This window comes from Erinaceus europaeus, chromosome 6 (genome assembly GCF_950295315.1).
Source record: "Erinaceus europaeus chromosome 6, mEriEur2.1, whole genome shotgun sequence".
Taxonomy (NCBI): Eukaryota; Metazoa; Chordata; class Mammalia; order Eulipotyphla; family Erinaceidae; genus Erinaceus; species Erinaceus europaeus.
Window position 1 is genome coordinate 15444127 of NC_080167.1, and position 20410 is coordinate 15464536.

At 41.1% G+C, this 20410-nt stretch overlaps 1 protein-coding gene across 1 annotated transcript in view; it reads left to right on the forward strand.

The window, feature by feature from the left end:
* Positions 1–20410, forward strand: part of CFAP251 (cilia and flagella associated protein 251) — a 91618-nt gene that overhangs the window by 17016 nt on the left and 54192 nt on the right. The window contains exons 7-11 of the mRNA XM_060192651.1: positions 1990–2101; positions 2329–2409; positions 7995–8072; positions 9722–9772; positions 16783–16997. Of these exons, the coding sequence (XP_060048634.1) occupies positions 1990–2101; positions 2329–2409; positions 7995–8072; positions 9722–9772; positions 16783–16997 (537 nt within the window). The remainder of the gene's footprint in view (positions 1–1989; positions 2102–2328; positions 2410–7994; positions 8073–9721; positions 9773–16782; positions 16998–20410) is intronic.

Below are 20410 nucleotides of genomic sequence, written 5' to 3' on the forward strand. Positions count from 1 at the left end.
TCTATCTATCTATCTATCTATCTATCTATCTGACTACTAAAGCAGCACCATAATGAGCATGAGTATCTGCTTTTGCTATTATGTAGAAAAAAAAGCTGCAGATAAGGAACTGTTGGGTCATATGGTATATACATTTAATTTTTTAAAAAATATTTCCTTTTGTTGCCCTTGTTTTATTATTGTAGTTATTGTTATTGATATTGTTGTCATTGGATAGGACAGAGAGAAATGCAGAAAGGAGAAGACAGAAAGGGGGAAGAGAAAGACACTTGCAGACCTGCTTCACCGCCTGTGAAGCGACTCCCCTGCAGGTGGGGAGCCGGGGGCTTGAACCGGGATCCTTACACCAGTCCTTGCTCTTTGCATCATGTGCGCTTAACCCGCTGCACCACTGCCTGACTCCTATACATTAAACTTTTAATAGCTACAGTTAAATTGTACTTATTTCCACTTCCACTTACATGGTAGAACATGCATTTGCCTAAGAGGATTATTCTGAGCATCTTTTTTTTCATATATTCATTTTTCACCCCTGGCATAGAACTCAACACTTGACAACAGAGAGCAACTTGGTATCTGGAAGGTGGCAAGATATAAAGTGAGAAAAAATGGTTAATGAATGGGAACTAAAAAGTAGGAACAGAGCAGTTGAGATTAGGGATCATAGGGTGGAAGAAAACTAGGAAGTCCATTTTAGGCATGTTTCTAGGGGACCACGACTATGGTAGTTTTTGCTTGAGTTTGATAGCTAACATGAAGTTGGATAAAAACTATTGTTTGAGAAAACAGTGTCAGAGTGGAGAAAAGGGCTAGAAAGTTGGATTAGGGCAGAGAGTAAAATTTTTTCATTCTTGAAAAAATTCGATGTATAAAATTAACTATTTACGTCCATCCACCTGACACAGGGCATATATATATATATATTTATACTTAGCACCAGAGCCTATGTAACCTCTGAGTCCCTATTGGTCTGAGCTCATAGCTCATGGTCACAACTGGGATCATTGCAGGCTGCACTCATTTCAGGACCAGTCTTCCTTGTGGGGCAGGGCAGAATACCCTAGCCTTCCTTTGGAGACTGGGGCAGCCCCTAACATTGCTACTTTATGGTGAGGACAAGGTCCTGGGAAGGTCCATAAGAGGGCTTTTTTTTTTTTTCCCTCCTCCAGGGTTATTGCTGGGCTCGGTGCCTGCACCATGAATCCACCGCTCCTGGAGGCCATTTTTTTTTCCCCCTTTTGTTGCCCTTGTTGTAGCTTTCGTTGTGGTTATTATTATTGCCCTTGTTGATGCAATTCGTTGTTGGATAGGACAGAGAGAAATGGAGAGAGGAGGGGAAGACAGAGAAAGACACCTGCAGACCTGCTTCACCGCCTGTGAAGCGACTCCCCTGCAGGTGGGGAGCCGGGGACTCGAACCGGGATCCTTATGCCGGTCCCTGCGCTTTGCGCCACATGCGCTTAACTCACTGCGCCACCGCCCGACCCCCCATAAGAGGGCTTTTGATGATGTTCCTGATGGAAGTGACTAGTGGTGGTGGAGATAGATCCATTAGAAGTCTAGGCCCATCATATTTACATATTTACATATTTACATCACTTCTAATTCCTGTACATTCTCATTAGTCAAAGGAAACCCCATCCTCCTCAGGAGTCACTCTCCATCCCCCCACCCCACCCCTCCCTTTAGCCCCTGGAAAGCACTAATCTACTTCCTGTATCTATGGGTTTTTCTATTCTGGACATTTCATGTAAGTAGGATCATACCCTGTATGGTCTTTTGTGTCTGACATTCCATTCAGCATTGTGTTTTCCAGTTTCATCCATGCTGCAGCCTGTATCAGTGCTTCATCCCTTTACACGTAGTAATAATCCATTGCATGAAGCACCCACCTTTTTTTCCATAGATATTAGGCTTTTGAAGTGGTTCTATCTGGGATGGGGAAGTCTGGCAGTTTTCAACACATATGGTTCCCTGTCTTTTTTGCAGCATTCCTGTGCACACCATATTTGACAGTTGCCCAGAAGGGAATGGTATCAGAGCCGTAGCCATGACCTGTGACGCCAAGTACCTGGCAACCATCTCCGACACTGAAATCCAGGTACAGGATCCTCTGGGGGTGACCTCAGTTGTCAGGTGTCCCCATGAGCAGCTCTGCTCTGGCTACATGGCATCTGTGATGCTTTTCAATTGGCCTAGTTCCAGATCCGTCATCAGGGACTCACTGCTATTGCTTAGCTCAGTTCTCCAAGGATAGAGGGTCCTACAGAGTGGGATTATTCCAGCAGCCCCAGAAGCCTCACTCTCCTCTGTCTGCTCTTATTTCAGAAAGTCTGCATCTGGAAGTGGACATTAGCAGTAGAAACACCGGCATGTACCCTTGAGCTTCCCAAAGAGTATGGCTTTCAGGTGAGTTCAGTTTAGGCCTATACAGATCAGCCCAAAGTGATGCTGAAACCAAGTCAAAAGACTTTCTTTCAGTGGGATTTTGTTTTAGTGGGGTAGAGCTGCTTACAAACACCTTTCATGGTGTCATGTTATTTTTTTAAAGACACATTTATTTTGGAGCTGTAGAATACATATATCACCATGTGCAAAGACCCAGGTTCAAGTTCCCAGTCCCCACCTGCACGGAGAGAGCTTCATGAGCAGAAGAGTGGTGCTGTAGGTGTCTCTCTGTCTCTTAATAATTCTCTTTTTCTCTCACCCTATATAGAAAGGAATTATATATATTTATAAAAGATTAATTTTATTAATGGGAGATAGATAGGTTGATAGAGCCAGAGCATCACTCTGGCATATATGATGCAGGGGTCAAACACTCTGCTTCACAAATGGGAGTTTGTTACTCCACTCACTGCACCTCTTGGGCTGCTCATGTTATTTGGAAAATCTGTTATGGTCTGAATTCTAGTAAATTCCTTACATATAGTATTTCACATATTCTGATATGCTGGGAGGGCAATGTGACTAAATTTAAAGCTATGGAGTGGGGATAGATAGCATAACGGTTATGCAAAGGGTCTCTCAAGCCTGAGGTTCTAAGTCCTAGGTTCAGTCCCCTGCATCACCATAAACCAGAGATGAGCAGTTCTCTGGTAAAATAAAAATTGTAAAGCTATAGAATACTACTCTGAATTATTAAATAATTTGTGTAAACCTCCTCAGCTTGCAGCCAGCCCTCCTAGTTCTAGAAGCATACTCTTACCTTAATCTAGGGACATTGTCATTTTGCTTGAAGTGACCTGTCAATGATTGATTGTCCCCCAAATTTACTCTGTTCTTGTCTGTTGTCTCATTCATTCTTTGCATCTTTCATTCATCATACAGCTATTAAGTCCCTACAGTGTGCCAGAGGCCATGTTGAATACTTATCAGGTTCTCAGAATTAGAACCCAAACGGGGGCTGAGTGACTAGACTTGGCAAGGTACATGTCACTATATATATTTTTTTATTTATTCCCTTTTGATGCCCTTTTTTAAAATTTCAACTCTTTTTTTTAAAAATATTTATTTCCTTTTGTTGCCCTTGTTATTTTATTGTTGTAGTTATTGTTGTTGTTGACGGTGCTGGATAGGACAGAGAGAAATGGAGAGAGGAGGGGAAGACAGAGAGGGGGCGAGAAAGATAGACACCTGCAGACCTGCTTCACCGCTTGTGAAGTGACTCCCCTGCAGCTGAGGAGCTGTGGGCTCAAACCAGGATCCTTAAGCCGGTCATTGCGCTTTGCGAGACATGAGCTTAACCCGCTACGCTACCGCCTGACTCCCTTTGCCCTTTTTTTTTTATTGTTGTAGTTACTATTGTTGTAGTCGTTGTTGGATAGGATAGAGAAATGGAGAGAGGAGGGGAAGAAAGAGAGGGGGAGAGAAAGATAGACACCTGCAGACCTACTTCACCACCTGTGAAGCGACTCCCCTGCAGATGGGGAACTAGAAGTGGGCTAGAAGTGGGATCCTTACTACCAGTCCTTGAGCTTTGTGCCACCTGTGCTTAGCCTGATGAGCTATCACCCGACTCCCCTGTCACTATACATTTTATGTCCATCTCCTCTCCTTCCCTAAATTTTACCCACTCCTTGAAGCATTTAGATCCTTAGAGCTTTTTAATGTTGTACTGGAATAGCCATAATTATTTAGGATGAGCATGTCTATTGCTGCAAAGGACACCTCTGGCATTTTAATAGAGATTACATTAAATCTAGAGATTTCTGTGTGTAATCTTGTCTTCTTAATAAGATTATCTTCCAGTCTATAACCATGAGATGTCTTCTTCCCAGTTATTTCTTTCTTTCATTTCTTTCAGCCGTGTTCTGTATTTTTTAGTATACAAATATTTTACCTCCTTGGTTAAATTTATTCCTATATGTATTGGTGGTGGTAGTATAGGGGGAGGTGTTATGATAACTAGAATTGCTTTTTCATTTTTTCATTCTTCTTCTCCTTTTCTTTTTCTTTTCTTTTTTCTTTCTTTTTTTTTTTTTTTTTTTTTTACCAGAGCACTGCTCTCAGCTCTGGCTTTTGGTGGCGCAGGGGATTGAACCTGGGACTTTGGAGCCTCAGGCACAAGAGTCTGTTTGCTTAACCATTATGCTATTTACCCTCTACCCTAGAACTGCTTTTTCAATTTCTGTTTCTGATCGTCACTGCCAGGGTATAGACTTGAAACTAACTCTAGTATGATTTTTGTATCCTGCAGCTTTGTTGAGTACATGTGGCTGGTTAAGTTTAAAATGATTTAAACCAGATTATAAATATAATTTCTTAGTTGCATTGACCACAGTTCAGGTACTTACTGACACACCTGTGGCAGGTGCTAGTGTTTTCATAGCCGAGAGGATAGAATATTCTATCATTAGGGCAGGTGTCTATAGTGTGCAGAGGCACCGTGACTCTAGATGAGCTCCCTATCAGTCCTCCGTGTCCCCTGACCAGGCTGGTGGGACTGGGAGAACCCTGCAGCTGACATGATTCGTCATGCTTGGAATTCAGTCCTAGGTTTCAAGAGAGTCTTCCGCACTGTCTGGCTGTTCTGGCAGGCTGTCTTTTATTTCTAGAGACAACAACTTCACACTTTATCTTCACACCTCCCACAGCTCTTTCTCTCATTCTCAGCTGATGACCCTGCTCATATTTCATGGAGAAAATGGAAGCCACCAATTCACACACCAGCCTCTTTCCACACTCAAGTCCACAACCCACTTTCAACCTCACAATCTTTACCTTTCCCCTCTGTGGATGACTATTCCCACCAGCAGATGAGCAGGCTCCAGAATTTCTTGAGCTCCTTGACCCCACAGATCCTTAGAGCTGTTGTTTTCTGCTTTTTTATATTCCTTTTCTCTTTGTCCTCATCTCCCTTTGCTTTTTTTTTTTTCTCTCAAGATACATCTGATCTCTGTATTTTTATTGTTGAGTAAGGCAGACATACAAAAGGCATACATTTTTTTAAGTAGGAAACCAGATCTACTTGTGCATTTTCAATGTTGAAATAGGGTATTACCAAAACCCTAGATGTCCCCTTTGCTGCCCTTTCCCAGTCTTACCCCTTTCTTGCTTCCTAAAGTTAACCACTATCCCTAATTTTGTGTTCTACTTTCCTTTATAGTTTTTCCCAGTGTTGTATGTATCCCTCAGTACTATCATATTTACTTTTACCTGGTTGTGACCATTACATATTTGGAAGCAGACTGTTCCTTTTTTTGTTCAACATTGTTTTGAAGATTCAGTCATGTTAATTCTTGAGCTCTGATTCATTCATTTTCATTTCTTTGATCCTTTCTGAAACTCAAATTATTTGAAATTGATTTTCAGTTTTCTTGAGCCGCCCTGTCTGTGTACTTGCTCTGATGTTTTAATTTTTCTTTTTTAAAATATTTATTTATTTCCTTTTGTCACCCTTGTTGTTTTATTGTTGTAGTTATTGTTGTTGTTGTTACTTATGTTGTTGTTGTTGGATAGGACAGAGAGAAATGGAGAGAGGAGGGGAAGACAGAGAGGGGGAGAGAAAGACAGACACCTGCAGACCTGCTTCACCACCTGTGAAGCGACTCCCCTGCAGGTGGGGAGCTGGCGGCTCAAACCGGGATCTTTACGCCGGTCCTTGCACTTTGTGCCACATGCACTTTGTGCCACATGCGCTTAACCCACTGTGCTGCTGCCCGACTTCCTTTTTTTCTTTTTTCTTTCTCCCCTCCCGCCCCCCATTTCTCTAGAGCACTGCTCAGTTCTGTCTTATGGTGGTGCAGGGGAATAAACCTGGGACTTTGGATCCTCAAGTACAGAAGTCTATTTTTTTTTTTTTTTTTTTTACAGATTTTAGTTGATTTATTAGACAGAGTGGATAATCAGCTAGTTGGGTGCTTGATTCATTAGGGAATTGTTTTTGTCAGTATGTCGAATATAGAATCTTTTATTTATTTTTATTCTTTTTTTTTTAATTAATTTTATTTTTGAGAGAGATGAAGAGAGAGAGAAGAGAGAGGAGAGAGAGAGAAACACCAGAGCACTGCTCAGCTCAGGCTTATGGTGGTGCGGGGGATTGAACCTGGGACTTAGGAGCCTCAGGCATGAGAGTCTGTTTGCATAACCATTATGCTGTCTCCCCCACCCACTTTTTTTTTTTTAAGAAAGGATTAATTAACAAAACCATAAGGTAGGAGGGGTACAACTCCACACAATTCCCACCACCCAATCTCCATAACCCACCCCCTCTCCTGATAGCTTTCCCATTCTCTATCCCTCTGGGAGCATGGACCCAGGGTCATTGTGGGTTGCAGAAGGTAGAAGGTCTGGCTTCTGTAATTGCTTCCCCGCTGAACATGGGCGTTGACTGGTTGGTGCATACTCCCAGTCTGCCTCTCTCTTTCCCTAGTAGGGTGTGTCTCTGGGGAAGCTGAGCTCCAGGACACATTGGTGGGGGTACAGAAGTCTATTAACACAGCCATTGTGCTATCTCTCCTCCCCACTGTGATCATTCCAGCCCCATCCAGATCTTTATTATGCCCTTATTGTAATTCTTAGATGTTGGCATTTAGTAGTTTGCATGCCTGAAGTGAAGCAGCAAGCAGGAGGGAGTGGGAGTGGATGGAAGTGGCAGAAATGGGACTTGAAAAGTGTATCTTGAACCTGTCTCTCTGTTACATCCCATAGACTTTGTTAGGGCTCAGTCACACACCTCCCAGGTACATGCCACTTCAAAGCATCTGTCCAAGTCTTTCTTGAAGCTCCCCCCACTTTTTGTCATCATTGTTTAGTTTCTTTATTTCCTGTTACTTTGATTTCTGTCATGTTTATGGGGTTGAGTTTGGGTAAAGGGACCAGGAAACTCATGCTATTCACTGCCTTAGCAAGGATCAAGATCTTTTTCCAATGTTTTACTTTGATTCCAGATTATCTTGTGGTCCTGTCAAGTTTAAGAATGTATACACAGTTATCTTTATCCAAAAAGTAACAAAGGTTATGGTGAATACTGGCTTGCTTTTGATTATTTCCAATTTGTAGATGGTGAATTATAATAAATAAGGCTAGAATGGAACACATTTGAGATGATTAATTTTAATACTATCTAGTTAAGCACATGGTTAATTGCACACATTACAGTGCTCAAGGACCTGAGTTCAAGCTCCCGGTCCCCACCTGCAGGGGGAAGGCTTTGCAAGTGGTGAAGCAGCTCTGCACATGTCTTTCTCCCTCTCTATCTCCCGCACCCCTCTCAATTTCTCTGTCTCTATCCAATAATAAATAAATAAATAAATATTTTTTTTAAAAAAAGAGATGAGTTGAGAGGACTAATTCTAACACCTACTATTTAAACTATACTCCTGCAGCCAGGGAGGTGGCTTAGTGGGTAGAGCAGAGGATTTGCATATGCGAAGTCTTGAGTTCAATCCCTGGCTTGAGTTATGCGCTGTTCTTTCTCATTAATAAATATACACATAATAAAGTGAGGAACAGAAAATTTACTGTAATGGCAATATATTTTTATGTTTCAGAATTACATTACTTTTAATCCAACAAATAACAGAGAACTGGTGAGCAATAGTAAAACACAGGCAATATATTACTTGTGGGTAAGTAGAAGTATTTTGATTTGTTTTAAATGTGGGTACAAGTATCTGTTCTTTGAATACAGATATTTTAGCTTTTCTATTTTTCTCTATTTTTTTAATACAGATATTTTAGTAGTGTTACAATATAGGACATACTTTGGGTACAATGAATATATATTAAAATATTTTAATTACAGTATTTTAGTCTCATTGGAAATTAGCATATTAAGCAGAAGCAGAATATTATTGTTTAATTTTTAAAGTAACAAGGCAAATATTTAATTGGAAATTTTAACAGGTCAAAGTGTAAGAGTATCTCGATACTTTTTTATTCCCTGACACATTCTGTAACATAGAGAGGAACCTTGATAACATGATCCTAAGTGAAAAAAGACACAAAACATGCATATGATTCCATTGACATACAATGTCTAGAATAAGCAAATTCTTACGAGACTCAAAGGACAGTATCGGTTGCCAGGGCCTGGAGAGGCAGGGAGTAGAGAGCAACTGCTTATTGAATGGTTCTTTTGGGGTGATGAAACTGCCATGGGAAGAGGTGGAAGTGATGGTTGTGTAGCATCATCCAGGTGCTAAATGCTACTAAAATATACTGTACATTTTAAAGTGGCCACTGCTTTCAGTTATGTGAATTTGACCTCAGTGAAAGATGCAAAACAGAACACACTGAATTGTTCATTTTCAGTGATAGTCATTCTAAAAATCATGCTTTGTTTATTGGATAGAGAAAGACAGAGAGAAAGTGATAAGAAAGGGGAGATAGGGAGAGAGAGAGAGAGAAAGAGAGAGACCTGCAGCAGTGCTTCACCACTCGTGAAGTTTTCCCCCTGCATGTGGGGACCAGAGCCTTGAACCCGAGTCCTTGTGCATTGTAGTATGTGTGCTCTATCAGGTGTGCCACCACCCAAACCCTGTAACTCAGTGGCAGAGTAACTTTGTTCTCCTGTGGGATCCTGTGTGGGATCCTGGTTTCAATCCATAGTCACTTTTATACAAAGAGGATGACTCAGAGCCAGGTGGTGGAACGCACACATTGCCACATGTGAGGACCCGGATTTAAGCACCTGATCCCCACATGCAGAGGAGAAGCTTCATGAGTGGTACAGTAGTGCTGTATGTGTCTCTCCTCTGTCTTTTCTCTCTCTCTCTCCCACCCTCTATAAAAAATAAAATGGCCACTGTGAATAGTGAAGTTGTGGAGGCAGTGAGCCCCAGCAATAGCCCTGGTCCACCTCCCACACCCCATGTAGATTCATTGTTGTGCCAACCATCATGTAAAGCCACAATCACCTGTGGCCTTTTTATGACTTTATTTTTTTTGCAGAAAAAAAAAGGTTTTTGATGGCAGAGGAAGACATAGTAGGGGTTGAATTGTTATGTGGAAAACTGAGAAATGTTAAACATGTATAAACTATTGTATTTTACTGTCAATTATAAACCATTAATCCCCCAATAAAGAAAAAAAGAACATTAAAAAATGTTTTTAGATGCTCCCATACACCGCAGGTCCTCTTACCTGCAGAGATTGCAAAGACCTCACCCTGTCAGTATGTGTTCGTTTCAATTTTGTTGTATGTGGTCCTTCTTTTAGAGACCAGGTTTTTTTGGTTTTTGTTTTAAATAGTGATTTTTTTTTCTGTCATTTTCAGCTTGAAGGGAGAGATACTCTTATTCACAGTGCTCCACTTTTAACAGAAAAGGTGAGTGTGCCTGTTGTTTTTTATGCTGATTGCTGTGGAGAATAAGTGTGTGTGTGTGTGTGTGTGTGTGTGTGTGTGTGTGTGTGTGTGCTTAGTCCCTTTGGTCTACTTTTTGTACTGTGTGTACTTAACCTGGTGTGCCACCATCAGTCCCCCCAGGTCTACTTTTTATATTTCTTGATGTTAAACCACTGGGAAAGAATTTAAAATTTTTACCTGGATCCCTTACCATATTGATTTTTCAGTAAATAATAACATAATAATTCATACTAACTACATAATTACTGTTGTTAAAAATAAAATGTTATGGGAAATAATGTTGACTACCATGAGGTAATGGCCAAAACAAAAAAAGTGACATATGTATGCATATAAGAAAAATGAAAGTGAATTGGCAGCTATATGAGTAGCGTACTGAGCCTGAGTGGATCCCTTTTACACCACTCCATTTTCAAAGCAATAAAAAAGGAAGATATTGAGTAATTAGATGTTTATGGCCCATGAGAGAGGTGCAGAAGCTATCAGAGGGAATGCTTTATCAAGTTGTACATCTCAGGTAGAGCTCTAGCCCTCTCTCCTGTAGCACTTCAGCATTTGAGAGCCTTGTAATCCGCCCTAGATGAGCTCCATCAGATGATTTTTCTACTTCCCTTCTTCACTCTTGGTCTGATTTATAGAAATTTATATTTTAAGAGGATAGGCCAAAAGGGAGAGAGAAAGAAAGAGGAGGAAGTATGGTCATAAGGATAGATTATTCTCTCTGCAAATTGTTTTTCATAAATCCAAACACCAAAAAGTAAGTATAATCAATTTCTGTAATTTGTGACATTATGTGCAATAAAGTCTCTGCAGACCTGAATTAGTGAATACTATATCACTGCTCCTAGGATAAATACAGGAATGGCTTTCTGCCTGCTTGGGGTCAAATTTTCATTAGACAGATACATGTGTTTCTGTTTAAAGACACAGTAGGTGTCTTATCACATAGATTCATTAACAGTGAGTTCATAGCCAACGAAATGAAATCCCTCATCTGAACACATAGGTATAGTCTTTGCAGGGTGCATCACAGCTTCCTTCCTTCCTTCCTTCCTTCCTTCCTTCCTTCCTTCCTTTTTTTTTTTTTCTCGTATCTTTTTTAAAAAAAATCTTTATTGGGGAATTAATGTTTTACATTCAACAGTAAATATAATAGTTTGTACATGCATAACATTTCCCAGTTTTCCTTATAATAATACAACCCCCAGTAGGTCCTCTGTCATCCTTCTTGGACCTGTATTCTCCCCACCCACCCACCCCAGAGTCTTTTACTTTGGTGCAATACGCCAATTCCATCTCAGGTTCTACTTGTGTTTTCTTTTCTGATCTTGTTTTTCAAATTCTGCCTGAGAGTGAGATCATCCCATACTCATCCTTCTGTTTCTGACTTATTTCTCTCAACATGATTTTTTCAAGGTCCATCCAAGATCGGCTGAAAATGGTGAAGTCACCATTTTTTACAGCCGAGTAGTATTCCATTGTGTATCTATACCACAACTTGCTCAGCCACTCATCTGTTGTTGGACACCTGGGTTGCTTCCAGGTTTTGGCTATTACAAATTGTGCTCCCAAGAACATATGTGTACACAGATCTTTTTGGATGGATGTGTTGGGTTCCTTAGGCTATATCCCCAGGAGAGGAATTGCAGGATCATAGGGTAGGTCCATTTCTAGCCTTCTGAGAGTTCTCCAGACTGTTCTCCACAGAGGTTGGACCAATTGACATTCCCACCAACAGTGCAGGAGGGTTCCTTTGACCCCACAACCTCTCCAGCAGTTGCTGCTGTTACCTTTTCTGATGTATGACATTCTCACAGGACTGAAGTAGTATCTCGTTGTTGTGTTTATTTGCATTTCTCTGACAATCAGAGACTTGGAGCATTTTTTCATGTGTTTCTCAGCCTTTTGGATCTCTTCTGTGGTGAATATTCTGTCCATGTCCTCCCCCCATTTTTGGATGGGGTTATTTGTTGTCTTGTTGTTGAGATTTGCAAGTTCTTTATATATTCTAGTTATTAGCCTCTTGTCTGATGTATGGCATGTAAAGATCTTCTCCCATTCTGTGAGGGGTCTCTTGGTTTGGGTAGTGGTTTCTTTTGCTGTACAGAAGCTTTTTAATTTGATGTAGTCCAATAGGTTTATACTTGCCTTAGTCTTCTTTGTAATTGGATTTGCTTCATTGAAGATGTCTTTGAAATTTATGCGGGAAAGAGTTCTGCCAATATTTCCTCTAAGTACCTGATAGTTTGTGGTCTAACATCCAAGTCCTTGATCCACTTGGAATTTACTTTTGTATTTGGTGAAATACAGTGGTTCAGTTTCATTCTTCTGCATGTATCAACCCATTTTTTCTAACACCACTTGTTGAAGAGACTCTGCTTTGCCCATTTAATGGTCTGGGCACCTTTGTCAAAGATTAGATGTCCATAGGTGTGGGGGCTTACTTCTGGGCTCTCAATTCTATTCCACTGGTCAGTGTGTCTATTCATGTTCCAGTACCAAGCAGTTTTGATGACAATGGCCCTATAATACAATTTGAGATCTGGGAGTGTGATGCCTCCAGTTCTGTTCTTCTTTCTCAAGACTGTTTCGGCAATTCTAGGTCTTTTTCTGGTTCCAGATAAACATTTGTAGCGTTTGTTCTATTCTCCTAAAGAATGTGCTTGGGATCTTGATGGGGATAGCATTAAATTTGTAGATGGCTCTGGGTAGTATATTCATTTTGATGATGTTAATTCTTCCAACCCATGAACATGGAACATCTTTCCACTTCTTTGTGTCTTTTTCAATTTCCTTGAATAGTGACTCATAATTTTCAGTATACAAGTCTTTCACTTCTTTGGTTAGGTTTACTCCTAGATATTTTATTGGTTTTGTTGTTATAGTAAAAGGAATTGATTTCTGGATTTCAACTTCTTCTAACTTAGTGTTTGCATAGAGGAATGCCACTGACTTTTGAATGTTAATTTTGTAGCCTGACACCTTACTGTATTGCCTGATGATTTCCAAAAGCTTCTTGCTGGATTCCTTAGGTTTTTCTATGTATACTATCATGTCATCTGCAAATAGGGAGAGTTTGACTTCTTCTCTTCCAATCTGTAATCCTTTAATTCCTTGCTCCTGCCTGACTGCTATGGCAAGAACTTCCAACACTATGTTGAATAGTAATGGTGATAGTGGGCATCCCTGTCTAGTACCTGATCTGAGTGGAAATACTTCCAGTTTTTCCATTGAGTATGATGTTGGCTATAGGTTTGCTATATATAGACTCCACTATCTTCAGGAATTTTCCATCTATTCCCATTTTTTGTAGTGTTTTGATCATAAAGGGATGTTGTATTTTGTCAAAGGCTTTCTCTGCATCTATTGATATGACCATGTGGCTTTTGGTCTTGCTTTTGTTGATGTGGTGGATCACGTTGATTGATTTACGTATATTAAACCAACCTTGCATGCCTGGGATAAACCCCACTTTGTCATGATGAACAATCTTTTTAATATACTGCTGTATCTGGTTGGATAGAATTTTGTTCAATATTTTTGCATCTATGTTCATCAGAGATATTGGTCTGTAGTTTTCTTTTTTGGTTGTGTCCCTGTCTGCTTTTGGTATCAGAGTGATATTGGCTTCATAGAAGCTGGAAGGGAGTATTCCAGTGTCTTTAATCTTCTGGAAGACTTTTAAAAGTAGAGGTATTAGTTCTTCTTTGAAGGTTTTGTAGAATTCATTTGTAAAACCATCTGGTCCAGGACTTTTATTTTTGGGAAGATTTTTGATAACTGTTTCAATTTCTTTAGCTGTGATGGGCCTGTTTATGTTATCTCCTTCCTCTTTACTTAATTTTGGAAGTTGGTAGGTATCTAGGAAATCATTCATTTCTTCCAGGTTCTCTAGCTTGGTGGCATATAGTTGTTCATAGAAGCCTCGCATGATATGTTGAATTTCTGCAGTGTCGTGATATCTCCTCTTTCACTTAGTATCCAATTTATTTGGGTATTCTCCCTTTTTTGTTTTGTGAGTCTGGCTAAAGGTTTGTCGATTTTGTTCACTCTTTTGAAGAACCAACATTTACTTTCATTGATCTTTTGTATGGTTTTCTTATTTTCAGTGTTATTTATTTCTGCCCTAACTTTAGTGATTTCTGTCCCTCTGTTTGCTTTAGGGTTCCTTTGTTGTTCTTCTTCTAGGTCTTTAAGATGTGCAATCAGGCTGTTTATTTGTGCTTTTTCTTCTTTCATAATGTGTGCTTGTATGGCTATGCACTTCCCTCATGGTACTGCCTTAGCTGTGTCCCAAATATTTTGATAGCTTTTGTCTTCATTTATGCTGAACTCTCGAAACATTTTTATTTCTTCCCTCATTTCCTCTTTGACCCAGAAGTTGTTAAGAAGTGTACTGTTGAGCTTCCACATTTGGGGACTATTCCTAATCTTTTGTTGATTGTTAAGTGTTATTTTAATTCCACTGTGGTCTGAGATGGGATGATTTCAATACTCTTGAATTTGCTGATGCTGTCTTTGTGGCTTAACATATGGCCTATCCTTGAGAATGACCCATGTGGACTTGAATAAAATGTGTATTACAGTTTCTTGGGATAAACGACTCTGAAAATGTCCAGTAGTTCTAGTTTATCTATCTCTTCATTTATCTCCCTAATGTCTTTATTGATTTTCTGCCTGGATGATCTGTCAAGTTGAGAGAGTGGGGTGTTGAAGTCCCCTACTCTGACTGTGTTGCTGTTAATATATTGCTGGAGCTCTTTCAGTAGACGTTTGATGTATTTCGATGGCTTCTCATTGGGTGCCCTTCCTTCCTGTCTTCCTTTCTTTTTTTTAAAATTTTTTAATTGTCATTTATTTATTGACTAGAGACAGCCAGGAATTAAGAGGGAAGGGGGAAGATAAAGAGGGAGAGAGACAGATACCTGCAGCCCTGCTTCATCTCTCGTGAAGCTTTCCCCTTGCAGGTGGGGACCAGGAGCTCGAAACCTGGATTCTTGTGCACTGTAACACGTGCACTCAACCAGGTGCACCTCCACCAGGCCCCCTCTTTCTTTCTTCCTTTCCTTCTGAAGAGCATTAGACTTTCCATGTTTGCAGGCCTATCTAAATAACAAAATCACCAGCAAAAAGCAGTACCAAAATGCCAGCAACAGGCCAGAGAAAGGATGCTTGTTCACAATGATATCAGAGAGCAGAATGCAGGTCACAGTGTTTAATCTCAGCTTGGCAAGTCAAACTTTACCTCTGCATGTGCCTCTCCTGCAGATGTTGGTGAAAATGTCACCAGGATTGACTGGGGGCTTATAAATAAACTATGTGAGGGTGGGTGATTATCGACTATAGAATTCAAACCCTAACCTCAGCTGTAGTTTGAAACAGTAACAGTACCCCATATTCAAACAGTACTATTTTACTAATGCTGATTTATTATTTTTTTTAATATTTATTCCCTTTTGTTGCCCTTGGTGTTTTATTGTTGTAGTAGTTATTATTGTTGTTGTTATTGATGTTGTCACTGTTGGATAGAACAGAGAAAAATGGAGAGAGGAGGGGAAGACAGGGGGAGAGAGAGATAGACACCTGCAGACCTGCTTCACTGCCTGTGAAGCGACTCCCCTGCAGGTGGGTAGCTGGGGGCTCGAACCAGGATCCTTATGCCGGTCCTTGTGCTTTGCACCACGTGCACTTAACCCACTGTGCTACCGCCTGATTCCCATGATGATTTCTTTTACTGATTCTCTTTTTTAAAAAATGTTTTGCAGAAGTCGGGTGGTAATGCAGTGGGTTAAGTACACATGGCGCAAAGCCCAGGGACCAGAGTAAGGATCCTGGTTCGAGCCCCCGGCTCCCCACCTGCAGAGGAGTCCCTTCATAGGCAGTGAAGCAGGTCTGCAGGTGTCTGTCTTTCTCTCTCCCTCTCTGTCTTTCCCTCCTCTCTCCATTTCTCTGTCCTATCCAACAACGACGACATCGATAACAACAATAACTACAACAATAAAAACAAGGGCAACAAAAGGGAAAATAAATAAACTAAAGAATGTTTTGCTTATTTATTTATTTATTTAATAGAGGCAAACCAAAATCGAGAGAGAAGGGGAAGTTAGAGACGGAGAAGGAGAGACACCGAAACATTGCCGCACCGCTTGCAGCGCTTTCTCCCTGCAGGTGGGGGCTTAGGGCTCGAGCCTGGCTCCTTGTGCGTTATAACATGTGTGCTCAGTCAGGTGCCCAGCCTCCTTTTACCGACTCTCTCGTGTTCAAGTCAGAACAGGCAGAACCTGGGATGGTTTCTGCATAATTAGACAACTGATAGCATACTTGCTTTATTGCAGATTCCAGAGTTTCATATTTTTCCAGTTAGTAAACTTTCACCAAGGACCTTCACTCACTGCTCCAGATTTTCCCTACGCTTCTTTTTTTAAGACATTGTCTAAGAAAGATGGCCCAATGCCACATTTTATGTAACACAGATTTTAACAGAGTCTCAACAGTATAGTGCTTAAGTTTCTGGTAAAAAATATATATATATGGGCAGCAGGAGACTGGGAAAATTAGTTTATGATATGTTATACCTGGAGGATGATTTTGCTCATGCTGGACATGAGTTTCTTACCAGACCTGAAACTTCAGTATGACAAGTTGAAGTGGTACTAACAGTTATCCCTTCTTTATTTGCTCTTAGCAGACAACTGTAATCAACACAGTGTCTAGCCTTGCAAATGCTCTTAGCAAACTTTCAGAGGTTCGGAACTACCTAGACCACAGCAGTCTAGGTGTGTGTGTGTGTGTGTGTGTGTGTGTGTGTGTGTGCGCACCTGTGTGTGTGTGTGTTTCTGTAACTGTTTCCCTACTTTATATATTTTTCCCACCATAGTGTGAAATCATAAAATGTCATGTTGATAAATGCTTTCTTTGTTTCATATTTTTTAAACAGTGGCAACTCATAAGCTGTCTTTTAAAAATTGCAGACATTCAACAAGATTGTGGGAAAATTTAGCCAGTCTGTCTTTCATCTGGATTTAACACAGATGCTCTCAGCGACGATGGAAGGGAAGCTGGTGGTCTGGGACATACACCGGCCGCACGCCTCTGGCTCCATCACTTCGGCTTTTCCCTATATCAAGCCTTGTAAACTGGTTCATTTGCAGAGAGAGGCTATCACAGTGCTTACTACAATTGATAGGTAATTAAAGATTAAAAAAAAATTAAGTCCCCAAAGCAGCCCAAGAAAGTAAACACAAGTGATTATAAAAGTATGTAAAAACCTTTTTGGATATATACATGCATTTTGTGCATGCACAGAATATTATGTGGAGAATTACAGTTAGCTGGGAACATTGACTGTGTCAGAAAAGAACTGAGAACTAGAACTAAGGATGGGGTTGGATTTAGTTCTTTTTATAATAGTCTCATTTACACTATTTTTTAAAGTCATGGGCATATATTCCTTTTAAAATTTTTATTTATTTATTTTAATGAGAGGTAAAGGGACTGGGCCATGGTGCACCTGGTTGAGTGCACATATTACAGTGTATAAGGACGCAGGTTCAAATCCCTGGTCCCCACCTGCAGGGGGAAAGCTTTGCAAGTGGTAAAGCATTGTTGCAGGTATATCTGTCTCTCTTCTTCTCTATCACCCCCTTCCCTCTCAATTTCTGTCTGTCTCTATATAATAAATAAAGATCATAATTTTAAAAAACAATGAGAGAGAGAGACGGAGAAAAAGACCAGAGACCAGAGCACAGCTCTGCTTCAGGCTCAGCTGTACATTCCTCAATTTTAAGAAAATAACACACAGAGCTACATATTTTTTCCTTATTAGAAGATGACATTTGGGGTAGGGGTACAGCATAATGGTTATGCAAAGTGACTTTTGTGCCTGAGGCTCTCAAGTCCTAGGTTCAATCCCCCACACCGTCATAAGCCAGAGCTGAACAGTGCTCTGATAAAAAAATCACTAAAAAATAATAATAATAACATTTGTCCACTTGGAAAAAATGAAATGACCAGAAACTTGTAAATTTTACTAGCTCTTTGATTTTGAGGGGCTGTGAGGTGCCTTGATGGTCATTAAAAGCCTTAGCCTCAGATAGAAAGGGATGTGGATGCATCCCCTCCTTGAGGAGTGACACTGACTTTGATTCTGCTAGGCCTGGTGTCCAGGTGGTGGTGCACCCAGTAGAGTGCACATGTTACCATATACACTGACTGGTTTAAGACCCTGTTCCCCACCTGTAAGGAGGAGGCTTCATGAGTGGTGGAGCAGTGCTGCAGGTATCTATTTGTCTCCCTCTCTATTTCTGTCTTTATTATAAATAAGAAAGGAAAAAAAAGAGAGGAGGGGATGGCCACCAGGAGCATGGTGAATGGTTGTGTAGGCATCACGCACCAGCCATAACCCTGGTAGCAATAATAAATAAAATTAAAAAATCAACTCTATTTTCCTGTCTGTAAAATGCTCATAAAATGGTGTCATTCCACACCATCTCAGAGTGATTTTATGAGGATTTAGTGAGACAAGATTAACAGACCTTAGAACCTGGCCTGGCAGAGGGGAGCTCCAGCTCTTGTGTGCAAGAGAAGTTCCCAAAGTGATGGAGAAAATTTGCCTATTGAGCCAGATTCATATGCTGGGACTCACTGTGATGTACATTCATATGATAGGACTCACTGGCCTTGTAAATGCCCACCTTTCCTTTTTTTTTTGTTTGCCTCCACCGTTATTGCTGGGGCTTGGTGTCTGCACTATGAGTCCACTGCTCCTAGAGGCTATTTTTTTTTCCCTTTTGTTGCCCTTATTGTTTTATCATTTTTTTTATTATTGTTGTTGTTATTGTTGCTGGATAGGACAGAGAGAAATTGAGAGAGGAGGGGAAGACAGAGAGGAGAGAAAGAAACCTGCAGACCTGCTTCACTGCTTGTAAAGCAACCCTCCTGCAGGTGGGGAGCTGGGGGCTCAAACTGGGATCCTTACACCATTCCTTGGGCTTCGTGCCATGTGTGCTTAACCCACTGTGCTACCACCTGGCCCCCCTTCCTTTCCTTTTGATGCAGGATACAGTGAGGTCCTGGCATGGCTTTATAGGAGAAATGCAAATTGTCATTTGTTAGTGGTGGGAAACTCAGCAATAGAATTGCTGTTGATGATGCAATCAACTTCTAATTATCAGGGGATTAGGAGCCAGTGAAGACGTGGCCTTGGCTCCTATCTCTCCATGTTAAATAAAAACCCAGCCAGGACCCGAGAACCCAGGAAGGAAATTGACTCTGAGAACACTCGGCCTGCACTGCTATTTTTGACCAGCAGAGGGCAGTGAGCAATGCTCCAGCAGATTATTCTGCCCACCTGCCTTGCTTATTAATCAGAGACCTCATTAAACTACTCTGAATATATAAAAGGAAATTCATCCCCCCGACTCCCCCCTCTTCCATGATTTAGAATTATGCCGGAGTCTTTAAAACAGCAAGCCCATCTGAGATGGATATGAGGACTAGAAAGGAAAGCCATTTTGTTGCACGGCCCTGCCTTTGACTGTGATGAGTAAATGGGTTTTACAATCACTCAGATGGCAGCACCTTCCAGGAGAGAGGCTTGCCTTCCATCTCCAGCACGTGTAACTGGAGAGGGCTGGTGCATGGGCTGCAGTGTCGCCTGTATCATGTGGGAAAGACCGTCCCTCACTGCTTATTACAGCTGCAGGAGGCTGGCCATGGAGGGCAGGGGAGACCAGAGCAGAAAGCAGGAAACCTGCTTTGGTGCCCTTAGACTCCTTGCCTAGCCTGGCCACTGACCCTGACAGACATACCTATAAACAATGTTTTGGACATTGAAAAGATCAATCGTGGTTCATCTGAAAAATTAACTGGGAATTCCTTTTTTTTTCTTTTTTTTTAAATCACCAGGACTATGGCCAGGAGTCCACATCTGCAAGATCTCTCCATTCCTGGTAGACTTTTTAAAAAAAAAATCCCTTTTGTTCCCCTTATTTTATTGTTGTAGTTATTATTGTTGTTATTATTGATGTCATTGTTGTTGTATAGGACAGAGAAAAATTGAGAATGGAAGGGAGACAGTGAGGGGGAGAGAAAGATAGACACCTGCAGACCTGCTCCGTCGCTTGTGAAGTGACTCCCCTGCAAGTGGGGAGCCGGGGGCTTGAACCGGGATCCTTATGCTGGTCCTGCGCTTTGCGCCACCTGCGCTGAACCTGTTGCACTACCTCCCGACTCCCCCTGGTAGACTTTTTTTAGTCAGAGGGTGAGAGGAAGCTAGCAGGCAAGCTAGAGAGCAGGAAAGAGACCACAGCCTTGCCCCACCGTTTGTGAGGCCTCCCCTCGCAGGCGCTGCCATGTGGTGACTGAGGACCCAAACCTGGTCCTAGCACATGACAAAGTGGACACTCTACTGGAAAAGCAATCTCCCACCACCTACCCCAATCCTTCATTTTTATTCACTAAATCTGGTAACCTCATGTTTTGAGAAAATTCCTTAACTTCTTCAAGCTTCAGTTTTCTCAAAGGGTAATAGTAATCTCAGCCTGGAAGGGCAAATATTACTTGATGTTTTTACAAAACCCAGAGGCCCAAGCCTGACAT